The sequence below is a fragment of the Lycorma delicatula genome, chromosome 3, assembly GCF_047948215.1.
Source record: "Lycorma delicatula isolate Av1 chromosome 3, ASM4794821v1, whole genome shotgun sequence".
In the NCBI taxonomy this organism is placed as follows: Eukaryota; Metazoa; Arthropoda; class Insecta; order Hemiptera; family Fulgoridae; genus Lycorma; species Lycorma delicatula.
The window spans coordinates 14,314,114-14,339,520 of NC_134457.1; the positions used below are offsets into that span (position 1 = coordinate 14,314,114).

General features: G+C 34.0%; 1 protein-coding gene across 4 annotated transcripts in view; it reads right to left on the reverse strand.

Moving 5' to 3' along the window:
* The window catches only part of Myb (proto-oncogene like protein Myb), a 176,870-nt gene that overhangs the window by 91,544 nt on the left and 59,919 nt on the right, over positions 1–25,407 (reverse strand). For all 4 annotated transcript variants that reach the window (XM_075359436.1, XM_075359437.1, XM_075359435.1 and 1 more), the window contains exon 3: positions 18,419–18,568. In XM_075359436.1, the coding sequence (XP_075215551.1) occupies positions 18,419–18,568 (150 nt within the window). The remainder of the gene's footprint in view (positions 1–18,418; positions 18,569–25,407) is intronic.

A 25,407-nucleotide genomic window follows, 5' to 3' on the forward strand; every position in this document is an offset into this window, starting at 1 on the left:
ATAAACACAGGACTTAATTGGATTATACTCCAGCATTCAATAACGTAGGCTTATGGGTAATTATTTATTTTTACACTGACCTGGCTGTATTTGCAAACTATGAACGCATAGCAAACAATATAGTACATACCGTTTCTTGATACGATTCTAAAAATCATCCTGAGTTATATAGTTAGCTTTATAAAATTTGGTTTGTCCGTGTTTATTTTTACAATAAATAAAATCACGATAGATTTTAAACTATGTTTATATACTTCAGGCGCGATTATATTATAACTAATTTATTATTTTGACGTAATTATAATACTTGTTGAGAATAGGGCTACATTTTTATAACTTTAAAAATATACCGTAACATCTCTTTTTATGGAAAAAAATATTTAATAATTTATAGAGTATAAACTGCAGAATTAGAAAATATTTAAAAGTAATCCATAATACCACCCAGTAACGTAAAATAACAAGTTCTATTTAAAAGAAAGCGATTTGCTTCTGCGCGTGAAAACTTCAGTTTGGATAACAGGCAACGTACTAGCCGTCGTAGTCCAAGCTTCATTGCGGCAGCTATACCGATTCAAAAGAAATAAAAGATAAAAATTTAACCGATTTAAATACACTTTCCAGTTCTTGAACGAATAAAAAAACATCTTCGATTGTGTCTATTAAAAAACGCGCTCAAAATTGGTTTTTAGTTAATATATGCCTACTGTAGAAAATAAATAGACCCGCCGGACTAGTCTAGTGGTAAACTAGTCATCGCAAATCAGCTGATTTCGAAGTCGAGAGTTCTAAGGTTCAAATCCTCGTAAAGGTTACGAAGATTCCGCATAAAAGGCACTTTTATGCGGATTTGAATACTAGATCGTGGATACCGGTGTTCTTTGGTGGTTGGGTTTTCAATTAACCACACACCTCCGGAACGGTCGACCTGAGACTGTACAAGACTACATTTCATTTACATTCATACATATCATCCGTTGAAGTAATACCTTACGGTGGTTTCGGAAGCTAAAATGAAAAAGAAAGAAACTAGAAAATAAATAAAACAAAGTTATTGTAATTAATAAATCGATCATAATCGTGCGATAAACAGCTGACTTTTCCTCTGAAATCAATGCGTAGTAAATAAATTTAACTATAAAATAAACAAAAATGTAAACTTACTGACAAACTAATAATAATAATCTAACTGACGGTTTAATTTATCAAGGTCAAAACAAAAATCGCTAAGCAATACAGTAAAATGAATTTACAACAGTGTAAAACTACAATACCTACCGACGTAAAATGTAATTTGTTTATAAGACATGTGGGAAGAGACGTGTGCTACTTCAGCCGCACCACTAACCTTGACATTCGTTGTATACAGTTCGCACGTATACATTCCAGCGTCATTTATGATTATGCATTTATAGATACGAAACAAACAAAATTATTATTATTATCATACCAAGGACGAACGTCTATAACAATTCTTTCTCAAACTGTAATTTAAAATGTTCAAAATTATCCTCAATAAACACGCTAATTATGGAATAAATCAAGTAAATAAATAAACGAAATATTCACATTAACTTGAGCAAAATCAAAATTAAAGTAAACTATCAAAAAACTCACACAAAAATCATTTATTAAAAATAAGGAAATACAGAATCAGCAACGGTATTGTTAACCGTTCCCGGTAATAGTATCTCTACCGATATGGGGGGAAAAAACACCCAATCTGGAGAAGTTAAAAAAACTTCTAGTGAAAACCTTTTTTTTGGAGGCGAGTGAGGAGGAGTTATTTGGCGAAAACATTTATAAGACCGTGTCTTTTTAAAAGATTTCAAAACCGATACGAGTAAAATTTTCATTATCCATAAATGTGATCCTTGACCGTCTGCATCCACCCAGACGTTTAAGACTCTCTCTTGAATTTAAACTTTAATAGCATCAAAGGTTAGCGTATGGAAGTCATCGGGATATATCTGAACAATTTCGGTCGGTAGAGACCGATTACTATTTAACTCAAACGGGCGCCAACAGAATTTACACCCTCTTTTTTTCAATTTCTCGACATTCATGACTCCCCGGTCCAAAAAAAAAACCGTAACGAAGGGTAATCTTTGGCAAACTTATTATATTTTCTCCGCGTTACAGTATTATTATACTATGTATAACGGGGGGGGGGGGGAAATCTGATGTGGACACCTCATGACTTCCTTGTACGTCTATTAGATATACACATTTTATTTTTAATGAAATATACATCAAATTTTATTTATTAAAACTTCTGATATTTTTTTTCTTTTTTTCTATTGTCATTATTGAATTATTATTTATCGTAATTTTTTTTACAATCAGAGGTTAATAATTATTAATAAATCAGTATGTTTAAATTAAAAAATGGGAGAGATGAAGTCATCGAACCGATGTGCCTACCCCTTGTAAGATCCAAATATTTCATTAATTAAAATTTTCTTTGGCTATAACTTTGGAACCAATGAAAATAAGTAACACTTATGTTATATCGTTGAAAAGCTTTCGATGAGGACGTTTTACTGCGGTTAAGAGAAAGTCCAAAATTCCAGTTTTTGGATTTTGGGCTTTTTTGGGCACTTTTGGTCCAGTCGATTGCAATCAAAAGAGGAGGTGCATAACTAGATGATTTGAGACAACTATAATTATTATTTCAATAATAATTAATAGATGTTACAACATAAATTCAAAATTTCAACATTCTAAGGTTTTTGAGTTATGCGAGATACGCACGTACATACATACTTATGTACGTACAGACGTCACGCCGAAACTGTTCAGAATGGATTCAGGGATGGTCAAAAAATGATTATTTTCGTTAAAATCTGAAAAGGGAAATTTTCCCGATCACAATACTTCCTTTACTTCGTACAAGGAAGTAAAAATGAAAACCGTTTTCATAATTCAATTTTTACTAACAAGAAATTTCAAGGTCAGCTCGCTTCACCGTTGTGAGTGAGAGACTTCAGTACGTGTGCGAGATGGGTTCCCAAGATGCTGTCCGATCATCACAAAACAATGACAATGGACGCCTCCCCAATGTTTTTCCAGCGCTACCACAATGAAGGAGAACAAAATTGTCACAGGGGTGAGACACGAGTCCATTTCGAAACTGAAGAAACAAAAGAACAATCCAAACAGTGGATGCATTCTCATTCTTCCAGTAAACTAAAGAAGTTCAAGCGAACCTTCTTCAACAGAAAGTGTACGGCTGCTGTGTTCTGGGACCGGAATGGAATTCATGGAACGTGGCACGACCATCATTGCAGCCTCACACTTCGTGACTCTTCAACGTCTACGAAGGGCAATTCAGAATAAGCGGAAAGGAATGTTGTCATCAGGCATTGTCTTTCTCCATTACAATGCTCGGCCGCACACTGCAGCTGTAACAATGAATCTCCTGCAGCGTTTTCGTTGGGAAAAGTTTGATCACCCCATACAACTCGGACTTGGCTCCATCCGATTTTCACCTCTTTGCTCACATGAAACGCTGGCTACGAGGATAAAATTTTGGCACAGACATCGAGCTGCAGACCGGCGTAGAAACATGGCTGAAAACTCAGGCGGCTCCATTCTATGACGAAGGTATTGGAAAGTTGGTACCACGCTACGAAAACTGTCTAAATTGGAAAGACAACTATGTAACGAAATAGCGTAACTATGTAAGTACTTGTTACAAATAAAAAAGTTTTTTATTTTAACTGTGGTTTTAATTTCGTGACCGATCGGACCTTGAAAAAAAATAACCCTCGTACTTCAATCAGATAATTAGTCAAATATCATCTATTAACCAGAGTAAATCTTCCTACGTACAAAAAATACTATTTGTTTTCGGATGACATAGAGGAGGCTAAATATTCTAATAATACGAATTTTTCTATCCCAAATATACGAAAATTCATAAATCGCTGACGCGATGCACGAGTTTATTTACACAAGATTACAAACAGTCGCTAGCCAGACTTCAGGTTGAAGAAATAATCATATAGCATTCGAAGAAACCGAGATTCGTAAACGAATATCGTTCCAAACAGGAACGTCATAAAATGAGGCCAAAATCCATTTTTTTTCTAAAAAAATATATGACTACTACTAAAATGTCAAGATATGAAGAATAACAAGAACGGATACGGGAGGAAAATTATTCGTGAGAAGTGACAATTAAAAGTTGTTTATGAAAAAAAAAAACAGCCGAGCAAGAATTCACAAGTAATTTTGAGTGGGAGTAATAAATAAAATTAACGTACAAGTACAGGATTTTTTTTTTTATATAGTAGCTAAGCTGGAAATTTATATGTAATGTAAAAGAGAATGTTTACTACACATCGGTCAGTAAATTACTTTTTAGCATTTAACTGTACCGTAAAACGTTCTAAATTATTAACATTATATCCTGAATGCGGCCACCGTTCACACATTTTTTACGTCTATTTGCATTTCTTGCTGAGAAAGATTTTCTTTTTATTAAGGTCCAATTTTCAAATTCCAGAAAGATGAAAATTATGGAAATTCAACTCTGCCGGCTCATGATCACCTTGCCCGAATAAATCTTACATTTATAAAGTTATTATGACTCCCATACGGGTATTTTTCGGAATTTCACAGCCAAACGTTTTCGTTGTTTTTTTTCACGAATCATTACACTTTGGCATATTATTTGGATGTATATAAATTTGTATAATTGACGTTAATTAGACTTATTTATCGAGCGTAAGTTACGTTTGGCTAGATTATGTTGATTCTCCGCCAGGTTGGTCTAGTGGTGAACTCGTCATCGCAAACCAACTGATTTCGAAATCGAGAGTTCTAGGGTTTAAATTCTAATAAAGGTAGTTGATTTTATGCGGATTTGAATACTAGATCGTGGATACCGATGTTCTTTGGCGGTTGAGTTTCAATTAACCACGCATCTCGGGAACGGTCGACCTGAGACTGTACAAGATTACACTTCATTACATTCATATATACCATCCTCATTCAACTTCTGAAGTAATACCATACGATGATTCCGGAAGCTAGACAGAAAAAAGAGAGAAGTTATGTTGATATACGTACGATTCAGTGTACTGTCAAATCGTACGTATGTCAATATAACCTTTTTTTCTGTTTAGCCTTCGGGTATTACCGTTCAGGTATTTCTTCAGAGAATGATATGTACGAGTGTAAACGAAGTGTAGTCACGTACAGTCACGCTCAGATCGACCATTCCTGAGATGTGTGGTGGTTAATTGAAACCCAACCTCCAAAGAATTCCGGTATCCATGTTCTATTCCGTATAGAATCCATATAAAAGTAACTAACTGCCTTTACTAGGACTTGGAACTTTCGACTTCCAAATCAGCTGATCTGGGAAGACGTGATCACCAATAGACCAACCCCGTGGGCACATCAATATAACATAAACAAACATAACCTACTCTTGTTCCGCTGGCTAACCTCGTTTAATTAATGATAAATATACAATTTTTTTTTTTTTTTGCTAAAGTTTTTGCAAGTATAATGATTTGTGAAAAATAAGAAAACTTTATGCTGTGAAATCCTGTAAAAGTACCCCCATACATGGTCATACATGACACGAAATCTGACCTGACAACACTATAATAATTTATTCATTGGCTAATAAATAAAGTATACATTTATTATTTCATACTTAATCAAATTACAAATTTTAATTCGTAACATATATTACATAATATTCATTTACAACTGTACAAATTAATCATATTATTCATGTATTATAACATTCAACAATACGTTAAATTGTTAATTCATTCACACAGGAAGCTAACAAGCTTCCTACATATAAACGAAATGTACACTTAACGTTTATTAAATAATATTCATCATAAAAACGCTTGTCCAGTATAATTGTTTTTGTTTTATAAATATATATACATATATATATAACTTATAACAAAAACATAATGCATTAAACAAGTTTAATTCCAAGTACATATCAAAACTAGCGTGTAATATGGCATATTTATTACCAATGAAAATCAGTCTAAAAAGTTACTTCCACTCGATCTCACAACAAATTCCTAGATATATTAAAATTGGTTTAAAAGAGACCACTGAGAATTTAATAATAATAAGTTAATTGATTGCAACTAGAAGATACGGTTTGGAAAATATCAGTAACTTTGTTAAACCGCAACACTAAATCAATCACTTCATCTCGAACTCTATAAATCAATTAAAGTCATCCGGATAAAAAACTTAGCTAAACGTAGTACACACCGGTCGCGTAACCTCAGCTGTTCTATTAAACAAAAATCGAATGGACAAAAATAAAAGAAGTAATGTATGAATAGAACGGAAAATTTTAAATCTACAATCGACTGTCGATCGAGTAAACAATTTGTCTAAAAAAACCACGAAAAAAAGTGGTAATTTCTGACAGTCCAATCATCTAATTTATAAAATTAAACGAAAACGAATACTCCAACGATGCCCCTCGGCAGAAAAATCAACTTTCTCTATCAATTAGGTAAATCAACCATTTACCTAATTATTGTGCGTCCTATTGTTCTGAAATGAAAGTGAAAATCAAACGACCGACTAAATTTTAAAGATGTTTGTAGATCTTAAGGGCACCGGTACCGTTTTTATTTAATTAGATTTTTGTTTTACATTTTTTGTTATTTACAATGTTATTTTACGTGTATAAAATAATAAAATAAAAATTTTACTAGTAAAATTAATTGTTTTGTTAAGCATTACTCACCAAAAAATTCGAAATCTTTTCTTAAAGATTATTTGTTTTTTTGTCGGCGTTGTATAGTTATTATGAAAGGGAAATTTAGCGTTTATATAGGGAAATTTTGTAATCTATCACTGTACTGTACGAGAAACGTTTTAGTCAATTCGATACGACGGGCTTACGATTGTGGAAAACCCCGCGGAGACTTGAAGAACGTTGTGTTATAAAAACGGTAAAAAAATTTCGGAAAAGGGTCGACTGACAGATAAATTTGTCATTCAATTCATAAATTCATTTACGTTATGGTGCTGCTGTAAGAAAAAATATACATAGAGTAGTAGAAGACACAAAGTATGCAATGTGGGCTATTTATTTTCATAAAATCTCTATAGATGAAAACCCTTCACACGTGCTTTGTCCGAATAATGCAAATACGTGGTGTAAATATAACCTAGCCAAAATAAATAAAACAAAATATTCACATAAATCACCTATACCTAAACCGATCGCCTCAGTAATAAAACCAATTTTTCAGTCTTGCTGATATTCTGCTAAAAAAATGACGACACGATCTCACGGAGAACCGCCATGAATCTTATAACAACGATTTACGATCTAGAGTACCAAAACTTGTGTTTCTGTTGGGTTGAAAGCTTTATATTGTGGTGCTTATACAGCTGCCTTTAACATATAATGACGGGAATGCAGACGTGTTAAAGTTATTCAAAAGTTTGGAATGGAACCGGGTGAAAACATGTGCGCGTTAAAAACAGTGGTGGACTATCATCGAATAAAAAGCAGCGATAAGAAAGCAAAAATACTTTATTTACATGAAACTAAGAAAAACAGAAAGAACACTCGACCAGAATTTAAGGAGGAGGAGGAAGACCCAGAAAATCCAGAATATGGTGCTGCGATGCAATGACCTGCAGTAAATGATATTTTTAATCGTTTTCCGAAAATTTCATGTTTTTCAACTATAAGACCCTTTATTTCACGAACCACTAAAAGTAAGAAAATTAAATTTTTACCGTTTATTTATGTTAGGTAAGACACAGGTACTGAGTTTTTTTGAAGACCTAAGATCTATATTTTCTAAGATACATAACGTTTTATGAAAAAAATCAGATTCAAAAATAGGAAAATTGAAAAAAAATTACAAGTGAAAAAATGTTTGTAATAAAATTATGAAAAGACTAAGCGGCTAAAATAAAGACCTTAAAACAACGATGCAAGATTTCCCTGCTGAATCCCTATTACGTCCTGAGATAATGAGTCTTAAAGTTAGAAAAAATAACATTACCGAGATACAGGAAACCGAGTGCCCTTAAATCAAATCGAAAACGAGGAATTAAGTTTCTTTTTTAAATCGACATCGGATATTCCTTTTCTTTGTCTAATTGAAACGTAAAGTAAAAGGCAAAAATGAAACGCATTATTTCTATACGGCCGATAAACAACTAAGAAAAATCAACATGTAGTACTGGATCGTATTGAAACCGTCCACTTCACTTTCCGTTCCGAACGACGGTAAACAAAGCGATATCTCGGTAAATAACGGGCGTAGGATATCAAGTAGTTTATTTTCGGTTTTACATTCTAAATAGCCCCACACAAATAATTTTAACAGAAGCTTTAGTAAATTATTGTCCGATAATACAAGTCGGAGATGTTTGTATTCGACCGACAACAGAGCAGAGAAGGGACGGCACGTCCCTTCAACAGATGGTGTAAAATAAAGTATACGATCGGAGCAGGAGGTAACAGGCCGTGACGCAACACTACGCACAATTGCGAAATAACAGTGAGGGAGAACTGCTACAGTAAATGAGTCGGCAGCTCGCTAAAATGTGACGAAATTCAAACGTATGCCGGTAAAATTTTTCAAATATTTTCACGAGATTTGTAATATTCGTTAGATATATATATATATATATATATATAAATTTAATTTATAGATAGTAAATAGCACAAAAGTGAGACATTATCTACATACATACATACATACACAATCACTTAATATAAATAAACTTCTGGAAAAAGTAATACTGTAGAAATTAAAATTTAAAAAAGTAAGGAACAAAAAAATGTTAAATGAATGACGGATTAACTTTCATGGCAAAAAAAACCACAAAGTTAATATTCAGCGGAAAAGACGGTAGCACGTACTCCTTGACCCTCTACATAAGAAGACTACTTTAAAGCAGTTATCTTCCCGAGTGGGGTAAATCATTTCGCATTCCGGCTACTGACACTACCGATTAAACGTAGAAGAAATAAGTGAAAAATTAATCAATACTTTTTTTACAAACGCAGTGGTAGGCCTACTGTATAATGTATCCACTTTATTGGCAGTCAGTATCTATAACAGTTTTTACATACTGTAGTACTTATTAAAAGTACGTGCGTATTCTGATTTAGATAACTCATCCACTGCTTACGGTAAACATTTACTTTTTCTGAGAACAGAGTTGTGCATTTTTTTGCAGTAGTTATGACTAGACCGGGTTGGTCTAATGGTGAACGCGTCTTCCGAAATCAGCTGATTTGTAGAGTGGAGAGTTCCAGCGTTCAAGTCCTAGGAAAGGCAATTACTTTTATACGGATTTGAATACTAGATCAAGGATACCGGTGTTCTTTGGCGGTTGGGTTTAAATTAACCACACATCTCAGGAATGATCGAACTGAGACTGTACAAGACTACACTTCATTTACACTCACACATATCATCCTCATTCATCTTCTGAAGTAATAACTGAACAGTAATTCCCCGAGGCTAAACAGGAAAAAGGAGAATTGTAATGACTTGCGCCGAAAATGTTTGTTTACAAACACCCTGCCGTCGCTTTATAGCTCATTCTAAGAATAGGGTGAAGCAATGTTAATGACCTATAATAGGCCTACACTCAATCGTGCTCCATTTTAGTAAACTTTTATTCAGAAAAGCAGTACAGTACTAGTATTCGTTGAACGTTGTAATCGTAACGTATAATTTGCTACAGTAGTGATCGTGATTGAAATTTTGTGTTCTGCGTGGTGTAATTTAGTGGAATGGAAACTAAAACAAAGAACGTAATCATTTCTAAGGAAGAAAACATAATGCGCTATTTCGTCTAGGTAAGGAGGAATCTATAAAATAAAAAAATTGTGATGAATTTGATGTAGGAAAGCAAACTCTTTCGGACTGGAAAAAATACAGAAAAGAGATTGAAAATTTCTATTCAAAAATGGAGGCTAAAGATAATTTAAGCAACATCAAGAGAGGGAGCACGGTGTTCCTATAAAAGGTGCCATTTTACAATCTAAGGCTTTAATTTTAAATGATAAATTAAGTGGTGATCCGTCATTCACAGCAAGTTTAGGTTAATTAGATATGCGGAAGGCTCACCACGGAATACGACAGCTGTGTGTATCAAGGGAGAGTTTATCGAGGGATCATGCTGCTGGCGAAAATTATAAAATGAAATTTATAAAAGAAAAGAAGTTATCACCATCTCAGATTTTCAACGCTGATGAGACGGGACTATGTATGTTTTTTTAAAATGATTCTTTCCTCGAAATTGGACTCTGCTGCTAAAGGGGCATAAAGTTTGTAAGCTAAGGGTGACAATTGTTTTATGCAGTAATGCGTCGGGCACCACCGGGTTGGTCTAGTGGTGAACGCGTCCTCCCAAATCAGCTGTTTTGGAAGCCGAGAGTTCCAGCGTTCAAGTCCTAGTAAAGCCAGTTATTTTTACACGGACTTGAATACTAGATCGTAGATACCGGTGTTCTTTGGTGGTTGGGTTTCAATTAACCACACGTCTCAGGAATGGTCGAACTGAGAACGTACAAGACTACAATACATTTACACTCATACATATCATCCTCATTCATCCTCTGAAGAATTATCTAAACGGTAGTTACCGGAGGCTAAACAGGAAAAAGAAGAAGTAATGCGTCAGGCAAGTTGAATCTGCCGCTTCCTGTGACAACAAAATCGGCTAAACCTCGAGCACCGAAGAATATTAGTAATTTGAATGCACTTCCATGCGTACACAGGTCACAAAAATCGGCATGAATGTTTTGCGAAATATTTAAAGAACGGTTTTCTTCATTCTTTGTACCTGAAGAGAAAAGAATAATACTGTAGTGATTTCGTACTGTACGGTACGTATATTATACATTTCCGGATTATCCGGACTTTTTTCATCCGGAAAACTTCCAGTCCCATCTAGTTCGGTTAAATGAGGTTGTACTGTATCGGTGTAAAGATAAAACATTCCATCTTGCAGTTACAGTTTATTTTTCATATAGAATTACTTTTATCTGTCCTTCTTATGATGTACTCCCAAGGAATGGATTAACAACCCGAAGAAATTAAATAACAAATGACCTGTGTCTTTTCATTAACCGGTTAAAACATTTTTGTTAATGTATTTTCATTTATATTTAATTGTTGTAATAGTTTTGTGTATGTATGCGACAGATATATATTCCGGCCAAGTAACCCTTCTCGTCGAAAAACAGCTGTTGAAGGTGTGCCTATTGTCAGAAACAAGTTGTTAAACGGACCTGTCGGCCTGAGAAAGGATCCCTTTTTGTTCTTTTCTGGTTTCATTTCATTATTATTACCTCATACTTTCTTCTTAATCCAAAGGAATCCAATACCCAGGTCGGTTATTACACTGACCTTTTGCATTATGTATAACAGTGAATTAATTCTTTTGGGGTTTTATCAGCACGGTTATTTGTTCCTATTATTTCTGCTATGAAAATTAAGACAAAAATTGGAGGTAGTAAAGAATTACGTTGTCAAGCGTGTGAAAATTATTTATAATGTTTATACATTTTTCCAAAAACAAAACACAAAAGTCCCTATTTCATTTTTTTTTTCAGTTCACAAAATTCCTGAAGCAACAGGAATCTTCCACATTATTGTTCGGCAGATTATTAAAGAATCCGAAGTGAAGGAAGAATCTTAAAAATGAATTATCTACACCGCACAAAAAACGGACGTGAAAGAAGACGACTGACGCAAAACGCTTTATTAAGCGAACCGTAAACTAACTTCAAAATAATCAATAAACTTACACAGTTTACAAAATTTATTTTAACTGGCAGAAAATGTGCTTTGTGACAGCAAGAAGAAAATTAAGATATCACGGAGAAAAATGACAAAAATCGAAAACTTTTGACTGGAAAAAAATTCTCGAAAAACGATTAAAATATCTACGGAAGTTATCTAAACAGAAAAATCGGGCTGGTCTACTGGTGAATTCGTCACGGCAAATCAACTGATTCCGAAGTCGAGAGTTCTAAGGTTCAAATCCTGGTAAAGGCAGTTGCTTTTATACGGATTTGAATACTAGATCGTGGATGCCGGTGTTCTTTTGGTGGCTGGGTTTCAAATTTGGTTTGGTAGAAGAATAAAAATAAGGAAATACAGTTCTAACCTCGATTACTTAAAATAAGTATTTTAAAATAACTCACAGATACCTTCTAGTGATAAAGACGACCCAGAACCCAGAGTTGTTAAAATTCCTACGAAAGCAACGTAATAAAATTAGGCTGACAATTTTTAAAATTGCAGACTAAATCCGCGTGTAAATGTCACCTGAAGTGAAGACAATGCTAACTAATCGGTATTTAGTACCATCCGTTTTGGCTTTACTCAAAAGATTTGAAAAATTGACTAAGGGGAAGGAATCACAGATGCAACGGGTCCGTATCGATCAAAATTAGTTAAAAAAAGTGAAGCTAACCGATCGGTCTACGAATGAAAAATGAAGATGATCTAGTTGCATTGTAATATTATAAAAAAATTTATTTTGTATTTTCTTTTGACTGTTTTTTAATCATTTTCTTCTAATCAGTTATGAATATTTGTTACCTACTTAACAGACCGGAATCCGAGGATAAACTTTAGGACTACAACTCATTCTAATATTAACGAAACAAAAATTATTGACGCGTACACCCCCTTAGACACTAGTTTAGAGCATTCTTTAGGATGGGGGTGCGATTTTGTAAAAAAAATTTTTTGTTTCCATTATTTTTTAATTAACAAATGTGCCTAACAAAAAAATAGACCCCTCAATTACGCGAAATCTCGATATAGTGAGGGTGACCTTGCTCTACAGCCTTACCCTCTTGACCTTTTAAGTTGAAAATGTAATGGCATCAACGCCCCGTATATAGAAGTAATCTGACCCAGTACGGTCAAAATCGATCCAGTAGTTCTGGAGATGTAAGTACATTTAGAATGCGATACCGAACACCTGGAAAATTTCTATCAGTTTTTTGGGGGGTTCTTCTGGTATGGAAAGGGTCAAGATCCGCATATACCCGAACTGAACCGATTACAATACTTTCCCTTCTAGAACTATAGCGTTATCTAGACGGGAAAGTAAAATTCAGATTATAACGAATTGATGAACTATAATTTAGGGTTTTTTAGTGTTTTTTAAAAGCGATTTTATTTTAAATATGTTTATTATATTTTTTTTCCAATAAAAGTCATAAATGTATAGGCCTGCATTAAAAATATTAGGAAGCACGAAATAAAACATGCGAGACATTTTTAAACGAAATTTAAAAAAAATTATAACGTTGATAATATAAATTTCGGTTATTTACTACTATTAAGTTTTAATTAATAGTAATGAAATCGATTAAATGGCTGAATTTTTTCGGTGAACTCTTTTCCGTTACCGCAGAATTAATGAAAGTTAAAAACATAAAAGTACTTTCAACTTTTATTCACGTTTATCGATAACTGCTTTAATTTCTATGCAGTTAAAATTTTGATAAAACTCTTCCTTAGTGGATAAATGACAAAAAATTACTGGTCATTGTACATAGATAATGTCATGCTCTTATTTTTTGTAAAACCACAGTCGTTATTTGAATAAATGCTTAAAAATCAATTCATCCATTCTAGTGAAAAATGAAAAAAATCGACTTCTATTAGCACAATATAAAAATTAACAGATGCTATGAAATAACCGTGAAGATTTAGATTTAAATTTAAATATTACGAGTGGAATTTAAAATTTTATTACTAAGAATTACACGTAAATATAGTGGAAATTAAATATTTCAGTTTATTAATTATAAATAAAAACTACACCTAAAATGGTCAGAGCTGTTAATCTGAGCACCGTTAATCAGAGCTGTCTTTCAAAGATATAGCAATAACTGAGAATCCAGTGAATATTTTCAAAATGGAGAGCTATTAAGGTCAACTTACGCATAAGTTGGTAGTTACTTATTTCTTTCATTTCTATTTATTTTTCTAAATAATAATGGGCAAGGTATTAATATTAATTATTTTCTACTTCCTTCCACTAAGTAAAGGAAGTATTGTAATCGCGAAAAATTTTGGTTTTCAGATTTCAACGGAAATATGCATTTTGGACTACTTCAATCCATTTGGTACTTTCGGCGTGACTTCTGTACGTACGTATTTATCTTGCATAATGTACACCTCTCCTTTTGATTGCAATGGACTGGATCAAAAGTGTCCAAACAAAAGCCCAAAAATCCAAAACATTTGGATTTTGGACATTTTCTTAACTGCAATAATAAGCCTTCATAGACAACTTTTCTACAACATATCATAAGTCGTATTTATTTTCACTGGTTCCAGAGCTATAGCCAAATAAAATTTTAATTATGAAATATTTAGATCTTACAAGGGGAAGGCACATCAGTTCAAATTCGACTTCATCTTTTTATTTTTTTTTTAATTTTAATTTAAATATTTTGATTTATTAATAATTATTAACCTCTGATTATAAAAAAAACTTTTGCAATAAATAATAATTCAATAAAAAAAAAATATATATATATAAGAAGAAAAAATATCAGAAGTTACTAACTTTAGGTTGCGTTGCAACGCGGTCCAATTTTGAGCCCTCAATCAAATGACGTTTTTTTTTATTTAACAATGTTTTTTTTTCATGTCTGTCCTCAAATTTTGCATCCTTAATTAACAAACTCCTGACATTCCCGATTGTTGAAATTTTGCACAGTTACTAACGCCGGGTGAACATACAATATTCCACCATTACTTTTGCAAACATCCCCCCTCCCAGTACAGAGGTAAATTAAGGGTGCGGGTGTAATAATTTAACGTACTTCCTGACATTGCCCATTGATGAAATTCTGCAAAGTTACTAAGATCGGGTGACAATACAATATTCAACCATTATTTATGCAAACATCCCTCTGTACAGGAGTAAATTAAGGGTGGAAATTTATCATTTAATAATGCAATTAATTATGGATCAATAATGATGTATTATCAGAGATGAATCGAATGCGATATCTTTTATAAAAACTCATAAAAACCTTAGTCAAAAATTGTGAGTTAATTAATAAATGAAATAAAAACTTCACTATGCAAAAATTTAACTATTTACTTTGTTACTTTGTTGAGTAAATGTTTGATTGAAAATCTTTTTGGTATTTTGTAAATATATTAAAAATTTTAATATATGATGTTATCTTTTGAAATGCCAATTAGCCTACTAATTAAATTTATGCAATGTATGATAATAATTTGATTAAAGTATGAATAAAGCAAGTTTTTAAATATTTTTGTAATATTATTACCTAAAAAATTATGCGGTATTAAAAGTATTACTGAAAAAAAAAAAAAAATTGAAATTCTTAGTAAAAAAAATGGGTTTAAGTTTATCCCTTCGCTAAATGACGTTTTTATCGTTAAAATAATACCTGTAATAGAGTGTAAAAAAATTTATTAAAGAAATTTTAGTCGCATTTATTTGACTTCCCTCCTCGACAGCTATCACAAATAACATTTTTAATAAGAGACACAAGCTGAAAAATAAATAAATTATCGCAAATATAAAAAACACTTTTAAAAGAATTAAAATTTTTAAGTCGGGGCCCCATGTTACCTCATTTTTTTTTAAGTTCCCGTATCGTCTTCAGTAATACTATCTGTATACAGTTGGATTTTCAATTTTGAAAATTAATTGAAAAAAAAAAGATATTTTAAGTACGAGTCCCGTTATTAACGTTATTTTCAGCCCCTTGATTTGAGGATTTAAAAGTAATTATTTACCTCCATAAGTCAGTCCGATTTGGTGATGTTATTCAAGAACACTTAAAAAAAAAGACATTTTTTAAGCCATTTTAGAAGAAACTATCTGGAGATATTAGTCAAAATATACCCCGACTCACGTACGATTTTTTTTTGGGGGGGAACGAAAAACGCTTTTGAGTTATCATCGCCCTGACACAATGTATTTGTTGTGTAATACACAATGTATTAGACAGTGGCGACTCGCGTAGAGGCACTATGGAACTGCAGCACCCCCTAATTCCACTTGTTATTAACGATAACATTTAATATAGTAAGTCCTGTTTTCTTTAATTCTTTCTTTATACTTGTACAATATATAATCATTAAGATTAATGTCAGTAGCCGCCAGCCCCCGGTTTATGAAAAAGGTGCAAAACACTTTGTATGGAACTATGCGCCGCTTCACAGTTCCAGCAGCGTAGTGTTTGGCTGTTATGCGCATGCGCACATAGGAAACTGCACGCAACGCTGCGAGGAAGAGAGAGCACTGTAGCTCCCGCAGTGCCGACCCTGGCGTGCTGGTAGAAGGAAGTTTTTTTTTTACTCCTAGTGTGTATGGAAAGTTCCTTGTTCGTTCCGTTTTCTAGTTTAGTCGGTGGAAGGAATATAGTCGGTTCTGTGTACATAAAAATTTTAATTAAGCGTCGTTGGTTTACAGTGTTTTTAAGCGGAGATTTTATCATTATCTAATAATACTAAAAAATATCTGTACTAACATTTTATTATTTATTCAGTTAAACGGTGTACCGCATTCTTGAATGTGATAAATGAGGAATTAGACTATTATCCTGCTTCCAGCTATTCTATTTGATTCATTTTTTCGGTTCTTTTATTTTAAAGAAAACTTTAACCGTGGCCTTGAAAAGGTCCAGAAAACAATTTTCCGGAGCAGCACCTCCACTACTTTTATATACGAGCCGCAGCTGGTTGTAGATAAATAGATGTTAATAGTTGACAATTAAAAGTTAATTAAAAAACTAAAACCTAGCGACGTAAAAATACATCTTAAAACGAAAAAACCTGTAACGTATGCTGAAATAAAAACACAAATAAAAACCACAGTGGATACAACATTAGGAAAGTAACTTAAAAGAATAAAAATTACCATCCGGCATATGCCAAACTGCACAATTGTCAAGGACCGTATAAGTAATTAAATTCTTGAATCAAGATGCACGGCTTTTACAAATCGCAAAACAGTAGATAACATCATTGCATTGTTCCCCAACATATTTCGCATGCCCCTAGTTTAAACTTGCGACGCAATGCCGTATAACAGATACAATCCACAAGGATGCACTGTTAGCTAACACAAAGGGGTGCATCTTTTTTGCGTTATCGGATATCCATGAGCGAGCCTAGTGTACCCTACTGACAAACGGCAAATAATAAACTCCTCTCCACAATCATTTCTGCACCACGGTGACAGTGTGCTTAACCGGGTGAAGTTTATTGTTAATATTAGCATCCCACTCACTCTGCCACTCAACATAAACTACCCTCTTCAGGAAACAGACAAGATCGTTAGGAGCAACGCGATCGGTAAAAGTAGGCTGATAAAAGCCTCTTTTGCCGCACTATGCGCGGTCATTGGCTGAAATTGCAATATGGCTTGGGATCCAGCAAAAACTCACAGTTGTATTACTCTAGTCATTTGCGACGTAACACAGTTAATCTTATAGACAACAGGGTGTCTGGAGTCCATGTCACTAATCGCCTATAAGGCACTCATGGAATCTGAGCAAACACGTACGTGTCGAAATGTTGGGCTAATTATACTTAACTTGTTATTAATAACAAACAGCTCCGCAACGAAAATACTGGTAATGCTGGAAAGGCCAAACACGCATTGCCTGCTGTCAACCGCAAAAGTATAATTAACAGATTAACGATTTTAGAGTCATCCGTATACCCACCGGGCTAGTCTACCGGTTAACTCGTCGTCGTAAATCAGCTGATTTCCAAGTCGAGAGTTCTAAGGTTCAAATCCTAGTAAAGTACTTTTATACGGATTTGAATACTAGATCGTGGATACCGGTGTTCTTTGGTGGTCGGGTTTCAATTAGCCACACTTCTCAGGAGCGGTCGACCTGAGACTATACAAAGACTAGATTTCATTAACATTCATACATATCATCCTTATTCATCCTCTGAAGCAATACCTTACGGTGATTCCGGAGGCTAAACAGAAAAAAAGGAGAGCCATCCGTATAAGCAAACACGTACGTGCGTACGAACATACATCTTCGGAATTTTTTTTATAATTTGTATTATAGAACATTTATAGTATTATAATTTTTTTTTTCATTCATTTTTTGACAAAGGGAAATTTGTAAAGCAAAAATTAGATGGAACATTTTGACAGATCTGTTCTACAGTCCCGTTATAGCTATCCTACAACAGCAGGGATATAGCTAAAGCCAGGAAAATAAAAATAATACAACACTTACAAAGTTAAAAATATTCAAGATGCAAACGAGGTGCCTCTTATTTGTTAAAAATTAATTATCATTAAAATCATAATAACAAAAAACATTACTTAACCGCAGATATTTACAATCGTCTAAAAAATAAAAAATTAAGCGATTATATGCAGTTACCTCTTTTGTCCAAGGTCCTTTTACAAGATCCGGATTGACCACTTTGTGCCACCTCTGCTGACATTGCACGTCCGACCTGTCCGGGAAGTGACCGGATATTATATCCCATCTTTCTTGGTATTCCTCGACCAGCTGCTTCAATTTAATATCCTAAAAGTCAATATTCACATTTAGAAAAAAAAAATTTATAATTAGAAGGTAAGGAGTTTTAAAAAGAAACAAATAAGCACAAACACAGTTAACAAAAGAAAATTATTTTATGTAACGATCGGAACAGCCTCTTTAATTTTAAAACGCATTCAAAATTTTCTGAAAACATTTTTTATTTCCAAGCTGCTGTATTTTATTTCAAATTAAAAATGTATATTTTACTTCATACGATTACAACTTAACAGACAAATTTCATTCGGATCGATTTTGATGACGGTAAGAACTTATCTTCTGTCTTACAGTACAGGCAATACGATCAAATAAAATAATTTTTAACCGAAAACAGGTTATACCCACACTCAGAAGAAGAACATTTAAAACATAATATTCCTTTTTTACGTTAAGGACAAGGTAATTTAAGAATTATTAAAATTAAAAAGGAGTCGGGTTATTACTATGTTTATCCGACAGCATTAAAAGAAAAATAAAACATAATAGAGGAAATGAAAGTTATTTTTCTGGTTTGATCGCTCGGTACGATTATATTTAAATTTAATCAAGGACAACCGCTTAAATGCGTCTCGTACTTTTTTAAAAGGATACAACCCTTACATTAAAATATAAATACAGATGAATAATTTCTCAACAGTATGACACATGAAGCAGCCGCCATCCGACCTCATAGCCACGACTGGCGGGCCTAAGGCTTATCGATGCGGTCAGGGCAGAAAATACTGCTTAACAAAAGCGAATAAAAAGCTATTTTAGGCGGTGCATTTTTACAAAAATAAAATTAATTTTCTTTACGAACAAAATCGAGATTAAATACCTTATCGATAAACAATTTTACACGCGCAATAATTATAATAAAAATAAGTTACTCATATCTTATTGGAAAATGGGAATAGTGTAGGATGAATAAAGAACAGATTTTTCTACACCCGAAATGAGTCATCGTGTGAAAGATCGGGAAATCAGTAAAATAAGATCGCCACTCGTAACTTCTTTTCTATTGAAAACACTGCGAGTAAATTCGGATATACCGTTAAAAACAACGGTTAAATTAGTATATCAACATCTTGGGATATCGGCTAAGAAGTCGCTAAACGGTTCTGTATTTCCAACAAATAGGTTAAATCTTCCACGACTACTTTAATCGTCTGGAGATCCCGGCCGCGAATCAAAAAACTGCGTTTCACCAACCTTCTGCCGCATTTTTTAAATTTATTTCTTCCAACAAAACGGTTGTAAAAATAACAAAATTCACAATCGATACATCCAATCGCTAATAGTAGGATATGAACTCTACCTACTTGGTTCCTCGTTTTACGAACGAAGCCCGTCCATCTCTACAGTTCTGCTTCCCGACTTTATTTCTAAAACCGTTAGCAATGTCTTAAACACATTTCTCGTAAGTAATTATTCCAATTCGTAACAGTACGTACAAAAATATGGAATTAACATCCGAATCGCATTTATAAGCAAGAATTTATGTACCCACTCGTATAATATGCGAGGTACGGTATTCGGAAACCCCACAACCTATTGATGACATTAATTCCGATTTTCGACCGACATTTTATAAGTTTTTTACACAACGCTGTAGTGATATACGAGATCATCAGATGACCGTTTCTGCAAACAAGCTCGGTCGTAAAAATTTTGATTTTTCTGGAAGAATCGTTTCATTTGGAAGTAAGTTCCAAATTTTCACGTCGGAACGTTATCGCAAGTTATTAAATCGACTTGTGAAGCGTTTTAAACAATATCGAATAAGTATAAAAGAAATTACGTAAGTAATTAAAGAAAGGTACAACGGCCGATAGAAAGTACATAACATAAATAAGGCGAGATTACGCTGAAAAACAATAAAGGGTTAGAAGTCGTACATATTTGAGTAAACTTTTCCGTTCAGAGACAATGTCATATTTAAGAATGACATTTCACTTGCAGATAATTATAGAAAAAATATTCAACCTTTCGCATTATATTCCCGCTTATGTTAAAACTGCTGTAATTAATACCACATTAAAATACACTTATATTTTATTACGGTATTCTTATGTAATCGTATACCTTTGCGATGCACAATTAGAAGTAACATAAGAAAGATATTGTTTTATAACATTCATTATTAGTCCTTCTGAAATAATTAAGTTTAAATAAGTGTCGGGTACCTCTCTCCTGCCTTCGTAAATTTACTTATCGTGTGGTATGAAACAGAACACGTTCTGCGCCAACCGATCTCTTTTTCGTATCGGCCGTATGGTTACTGCATATTACAATGTTAAAAATTTCCAGTTACACCACGACCAGAGTACAACAGAGCCGTTTAAGTTTTAGAAAACCGCGAAACTGTCACATAGAAATAGATTTTACGTAAAGTCATCCTGACGGGACCGTTTATTACTCAAAAAGCTAAGCGTTGGCGGTGCAATAAATACAAAATAAAATAAAAAAAGGGGAATAAAAAAGATTAAATAGTCTGTCGGCTTTCAATAAAATAATAAAATTTAGTCATTCGCGGATTAATAATTAAACGACGGTGAGTTTTAGTGAAAAGAAATTAGAGACGGTAAAAAAATCCAGATCGGAAAAACGATCTGAAAAATACATGCGCTAATCGTTCATCGCAAAACCTTACTAAAATAGGCAGGGAACGTTACACTATTGAAATAGACGAATCGTATTTAACGCATAGGAAATACAAAGTAGACAAATCGTTCCCGCAACAATGGATTTTCAGAAGCGTATGCCGCGAAACCAAAGTTCTTACACGCTAAAACCCATCACAGCGCGAAAACCTTAAAGCACGTATCAATGACACAACTTTACCGATAACGTAATTTCTGACTTGTGAAAAAGGTAGAGCGGCGCAGATAGCGATTAGGATATGCAAAATGTTCACCTCAATGTCGAACGAAGTAAACATTTCTTACATCCAGCCGCTGGCGCTTATATCCGAACGATAAGTTGTATATTGACCGGTGCAAAAAGACACGATAAAACCGAAAGTGGAAAGAGTACGAGATCTTTTTGATTCGCATTTTTTTTTTTTTTTTTTTGGTTGATTGTGGGCGAAAAACGCTTGGGCGTTATCATTGCCCGGTAGTTATTATTAAAAGTGCAATATAACTCCGAAATAAGAAGTTATACAAGGTGTAAATGTAATATTAATCATATAATAAAAATTTACTAAAACAAGCCAAGAAGGCAAAAGAAAACCCAAAACTAATATCACAGACAAAGTCGATAAAACATTAAAGATAAAATAATAGAATAAAGAAAGTATAAAAACTTACCTAACTCTGATGGGTTGTGCAAAACTCCCCACCCTGGATAGTAAAATTAAACTAAAAAATCAAATCGAAAATAAAGGTTAAAATTATTAAAAAACTCTTCTTAAAACATATATAAGTATATTAAATCCTTTGCAGTAACCCAGTACTATGCAAAAAGAGAAACATTCGCTCCAAAACCCTGCCATCATTGCCTAAGACATCACGAATGCTGCTGGATATATTAAACTGACGATGCAATGCCGCATAACATACACTGTCCACGCGAATGTGGTGCACAGTCATGCGGCAGTTGCATCGTGTGCACAGGGGTGGGTCTCCTCCTGACATTAGATATTCGTGTGTGATCCTCGTATGCCCCAACCGTAACCGACAGAGGACCACTTCCTCACGACGAGAGTTCCTACAAGAGGAGCCCCACGGCAACACTGAGTCTTTAATCCGTCGAAGTTTACTATCGACGACAGCCGTCCAGCCACTTTGCCACCTTGCTCGCAGTGATTGTTTTATATGAATAACAAAATCAAAGGCAGTAACTCGGGTGGTGAAAGGAGGCTGAATACACGCATTTTTCGCAGTAGAATCCGCCCTCTCATTACCAAGAATCCCAACATGGCTAGGGATCCAGCAAAAACATACCCCCTTGTTTCGTTTTTCTAACTCAGCGATTTTACCATAAATGCCAACGACGACAAGATGTCTAGAATAAAGGTTTTCTAACGCCTGGAGAGCACTGTACGAGGCACTGCAAATAAGAATGTTCCTAAACTTAGGGCCAACGATACTTAAGAGTCCTATCCACAGCGAGTAGTTCCGCGGTGAACACACTCATAACACCGGGTAGGCCAAACATATAAGTCTGTTCATCGAAAACAAAAGCACAACCAACGTTACTGTCATGCTTCGACCCATCAGTGTATACCACCGCGTCTGGATTCGTATTTATACGAGTTCATGTACGGCATAGGTATCGGGAAGCAGTTGCAGCAAATATTCAACGATATTGTTGTATTCTGTCTACCTGTCTACCACAACGGCTAGAACGATTGCAGTCAAAACACTACACGTTTTATAATTTAAAATTCTACATTGAAAATCGCGGTTCAAAACGACATATACGGGGATAAAATGCGAAAGATCCGAAATATTTTCCGCGTTTATGTAAAAGAGAAATCTTCAAAAGCGAAGGATTAAGTATGTCAGAGCGGAATAAATTTTCGTAGGTCTGAAAACGAATAATTTTCAAAATAAAAAATTCTCATATCAACCTCTTTTATTTAAACATCACCTTAAACCGACACAAACCCGTAATTTTACAATATGATTGTACCGATATAAACTAGAATGACGTTTAATAATTTTTATTAACAACCGAGATTAAATATACTTTCCTCCGTGCCATTAAAATTCCTCTGAAAGTATGACTTACAAAAAGAAACTATACTTTCAACATTTGTACGGGGGGGAGGGGGATTTTTGACCGATCTTTAGAGCACGTACAGCATATAGCAGTTTGTATTTGTCGCACAGCTATTGATGAAATAAAACATAACTATTTTGACATACTAGAATAATGAGAATATTTCAGAATTCGAGCCGCTGATTTAAAGTGTTAGAGATCATAAAGAGTACACTTTTTTTTAAATTAAAGCAAAATAATGAAATATTACGAAAATACAACTCCTATTAAACAACAACAAAAGAGTAAAGTTACAACACTACTTGGTTAGGTTTAACTTAAGCCCGTGGTGGCGCATTTAAAATTCGCCGTCATTCGTGATCAACCGTGTTCAATTACTTGAACACTAATTTTTCATTTCACCTAACAAATGCGTAATAAAAATTGCACTACAAGAAGGACACACGTAAACCAAAGGAATTTTGAGTGATTCAGATAGGTTTTCCGTATATAAATCTAAATTTAACGTTAACGATGAAAAGGACAACTTTTAAAACCAGCTTAAAGCTTAATTTTTCTCGAGCGATTTATAAATTACTGCGACCAGGTCATGCTGTACGAACAGAAAAAATACGAGTGCGACCGAGACACACGGACCGACAAACATTTTTTTTTTAAATCCAACAGAAAAGTAAAATCTATTGAAATCTGAAAACGGAATTCCAGCGGAATCGAAAGGATTTCTCGACACGCATTTTTTTATTAAGAATGAAAAAAGTAGAAAAAAGGACAGATTCATTTCAGTAAAGCGACGTAACAGAGTCGGTGACATTTCTATTTCTCAACAAAAACGTTTTAGTCGCCCAAATTAAAAAAAAAACCTGTTGTTGAGCAATGGCTTCCTACAAGATACAACACACTACGTACTGGGACGAACAATACTCACGGTAATTCTTTCCGATGGAAGTGTTCGCATACATTTCAAACCGGTTATAGCAAGTATATTACAAGAAAAGCAAGGTAATAGCACTACTAGTCTAGTAGTAGTAATAATAACAATAATACTAGTGGGTCTCGAAATCACAATGGCACAGGCATAAACTATTGATTTTGCATCTACCGCTTGCACTATTATGTTGTTGCTTCCAGGTAAAATTTAGACAACGTAGGGGTGATAAGACCCTCCTAAGTTCCTGGCAAAACACGGAAAACACCCTTGACAGTTTTTAACAAACAGCTAATAATAGTAATGGTGGTGGTACTAGCAGTACAAGTACAACCCCTGCCAGTCAAAAAATAAAAACAATCTCCCTTAATTGTGACCACAATATATATCTCATTTCAATGATATTCATAGCCGATCTCCGAGCATGAGGAGTGCAAAAATCAACCGAAGCTTACATTCATCGTACTGTTGAACCGTGTCAATGAACGGTAAGTAAATCGACGTCAATCAGCCGTTATGACAGTTGTTGAGCAATGCGGCAGCATACAAGTACAAACTCGGCTAAGCACAGTAATTTTATTTTTTTAAGTAATCGCCAAAACAAAATATAACACGTGTAAACTGATCTACTTAAAAGTAAATTCTGCACGTGAAAATTTGATATCGAATGCAATGTCATTTATATATTTTTTTTGTCGGTTATTTTCATCAATTACGACGTTTAGGAGTGTAAAAGTTATAAGCGATCGACGGATGTAGATCTCTTTCTTATCTTACGTAACATACATAAGCGTTTCCGACAACCAACATACTCGTATTTCCCGTAGAATAGCAACAGCCTACTTAGGTTTTCCCTCCCCTTTCCACAAACGCCGCAAATAGTTTCATTCTTAACAATACACAAATATTTATCAACCACTTCGTTTCCTTAAAAATGTAAAAAACCTATTATTAAAAAAATATTTCTTAGGTGGCGGATTTCCCGCCACCTAAGAAATATTTTTATCCACCACCTCAGTAAGAAAAAAAAATGCGTTCTTTTTACAAATTTTAAATTACAACTATAGAAAAAAATTACTATCAAGAGGGATTTTAAAGACATTCGTAACCGGTAAGGAGTCAAAAACAAACTTTTTTTTAATTTCTTCTCGGTTAACTTTTCAATATTTTCTGAGTTATTTGATATAAGACTCAT